Source organism: Bison bison, unplaced genomic scaffold, assembly GCF_000754665.1.
Source record: "Bison bison bison isolate TAMUID 2011002044 unplaced genomic scaffold, Bison_UMD1.0 scf7180017864381, whole genome shotgun sequence".
In the NCBI taxonomy this organism is placed as follows: Eukaryota; Metazoa; Chordata; class Mammalia; order Artiodactyla; family Bovidae; genus Bison; species Bison bison.
Window position 1 is genome coordinate 1,781,034 of NW_011494953.1, and position 2,096 is coordinate 1,783,129.

The 2,096-nt window shown below is 38.6% G+C and overlaps 1 protein-coding gene across 1 annotated transcript in view; it reads left to right on the plus strand.

Moving 5' to 3' along the window:
• Nucleotides 1-1,235, plus strand: part of S100A10 (S100 calcium binding protein A10) — an 11,183-nt gene extending 9,948 nt beyond the window's left edge. The window contains exon 3 of the mRNA XM_010857468.1: nucleotides 820-1,235. Coding sequence (XP_010855770.1) covers nucleotides 820-981 — 162 coding nt within the window. The 3' untranslated portion in view covers nucleotides 982-1,235. The remainder of the gene's footprint in view (nucleotides 1-819) is intronic.
• The last annotated feature ends 861 nt before the right edge of the window (nucleotides 1,236-2,096 follow it).

The window sequence follows — 2,096 nt, forward strand, 5'->3', positions numbered from 1 at the left end:
CCATAGAACATAGATCTGAAATTTACTCCCTAAGTCATCTCATGAGGTCTTTCATAAGGAGTTTCTTTTTTAAGGACTTGACCATGCTATGAGGAATGAAAATTTGTTAAGAGAATGTAAATTTTAAAACTGTGGTAACAGACTTCCCTGATGGCTCAGATGGTTAAGAGTCTGCCTGCAGTGCAGGAGACCCGGGTTCGCTACCTGGGTCAGGAAGATCCCCTGGAGAAGAAAATGGCTACCCACCCCAGTGTTCTTGCCTGGAGTATTCCATGGACAGAGAAGCCTGGCGGGCTGCAGTCCATGGCATTGGGAAGAGTCAAACACAACTAAGGAACTAACACTTAACTCCATGGTCCATTACCTTCAAAATAATTTGTATGGCAGAGGCCAACACAATATTGTAAAGCAATTATCCTCCAATTAAAAAAAAGGAAAAAAAAATTTGTGGTAACAGTTGGACTGTGAGTAAAGCAGGTCAGATTTTAAGTGGACTGAGAATTCAGAGTCGTGGATCTCCCTTCTCTGGCACTGTATCTCGTCTTTCTCCTCTTTCTAGAAATAGACTGTTTCTAGTCCCTGAGTTACATAAAAGAATGCCATGGAAACCTCTTTCCTAGCCTGCAATAAATATGAATTTACTGATACGCTCTCTCAAAGCAGAGAAGTACATTTAGAAGACCTCCAAATATCACTGTGATCTAAAGCAAGAATTCAAATAATGAAGAGAGTATACATATAGTAGTCAGCAGAACAAATCAAAGAAGCTCGTCACTGCAACCACTGACTGACGGTTCTTGCTTCTGTTCTTTTTTTCAGAATCAAAAAGACCCTCTGGCCGTGGACAAAATAATGAAGGACCTGGACCAGTGTCGAGACGGCAAAGTGGGCTTCCAGAGCTTCTTTTCGCTAATCGCTGGGCTCACCATCGCATGCAATGACTATTTTGTAGTACACATGAAGCAGAAGGGGAAGAAGTAGGCAGCATTGAGCAATTACTCCCACCCTGATAAGAATTCTCATAAAGGGTCACTTAAGGACTCTGTCCCACAGCTTCCCCTGTATAAGGATTTCTGAGCATATGGGACCCATAGAAAATGTACAAATAAAATCCAACTCCATTTTGAGAAGCAGAGAAAGAAAAGTCAATTAAAGCCAGATAAGCTTTTGATTTTTATATTGCTTGCATCCTCTTGCTCTCAATAAACAAATTCCTTTTTTAGTTCTGAATTACAGACAGAATGCTTATTCCTTCTTCAGAAATGCTTTTTCCTACATGTCCTTGAGCATCTGGCATGAGGCAGAGCTCTTTCCACAGAACCTGCAAGATGAGAAAGCATTCTCCACTCAGACTTGCAGTCTAATTTCTCAAATTGACCTGCCCTGTGGCTGTGTCTAGCTGAAGGACAAAACCTTCAAGGATTAAAAGAATGCACTTCAGGAATATATTCCAACTTTATAATTTCTGAGCATAGTCCTGCCCAGTTAAATCAGTGCTTTTCCAACCAGCACTCTCTGTATGCCTGAAATATCTTTAGTCCATTTTTCATAGCAATGTTTCAGCAAACTAGGGTAAAAATAAGTCCATAAGACAACGAATTAAAATCAGAGACTAGTGTGATACCTCAGGAACAATATCACATTAACATTTTTTGAGTTGTCATAAGATGCCATGATTATATTGTGATGTCAAGAATTAACGTAGCCAAGATTTATATAATAGGGTAGTGCTGTTTTGTTGAAATTGATATGCCAGTACTTATGTCTTGATAAACAGCAAAGTGTTTCTCCTAATCCTTTCTGTGTCTGTGACAAGCTTCAGCAGATATGCATTCCATAGGTATTATTAAATAGCTATACTTATTAATAATATAATATTCTTTATGGAAAGATGAGGTATGAATTGGCACATGAAATTGTTCCAATTAAACAGTTCAATCAACATAATTCTGGGAAAAAGTTCAATGTAAGGTCATCCACTATCACCAGGAAAAGCATGTAAAGGGAACAGGATAGTCCAAAACTATCTTTGGTGAAAGGATATCTGTAATAAAATCAAGGTCAAAGGTCAAATTCCAACATTTTATTTTGTCTCA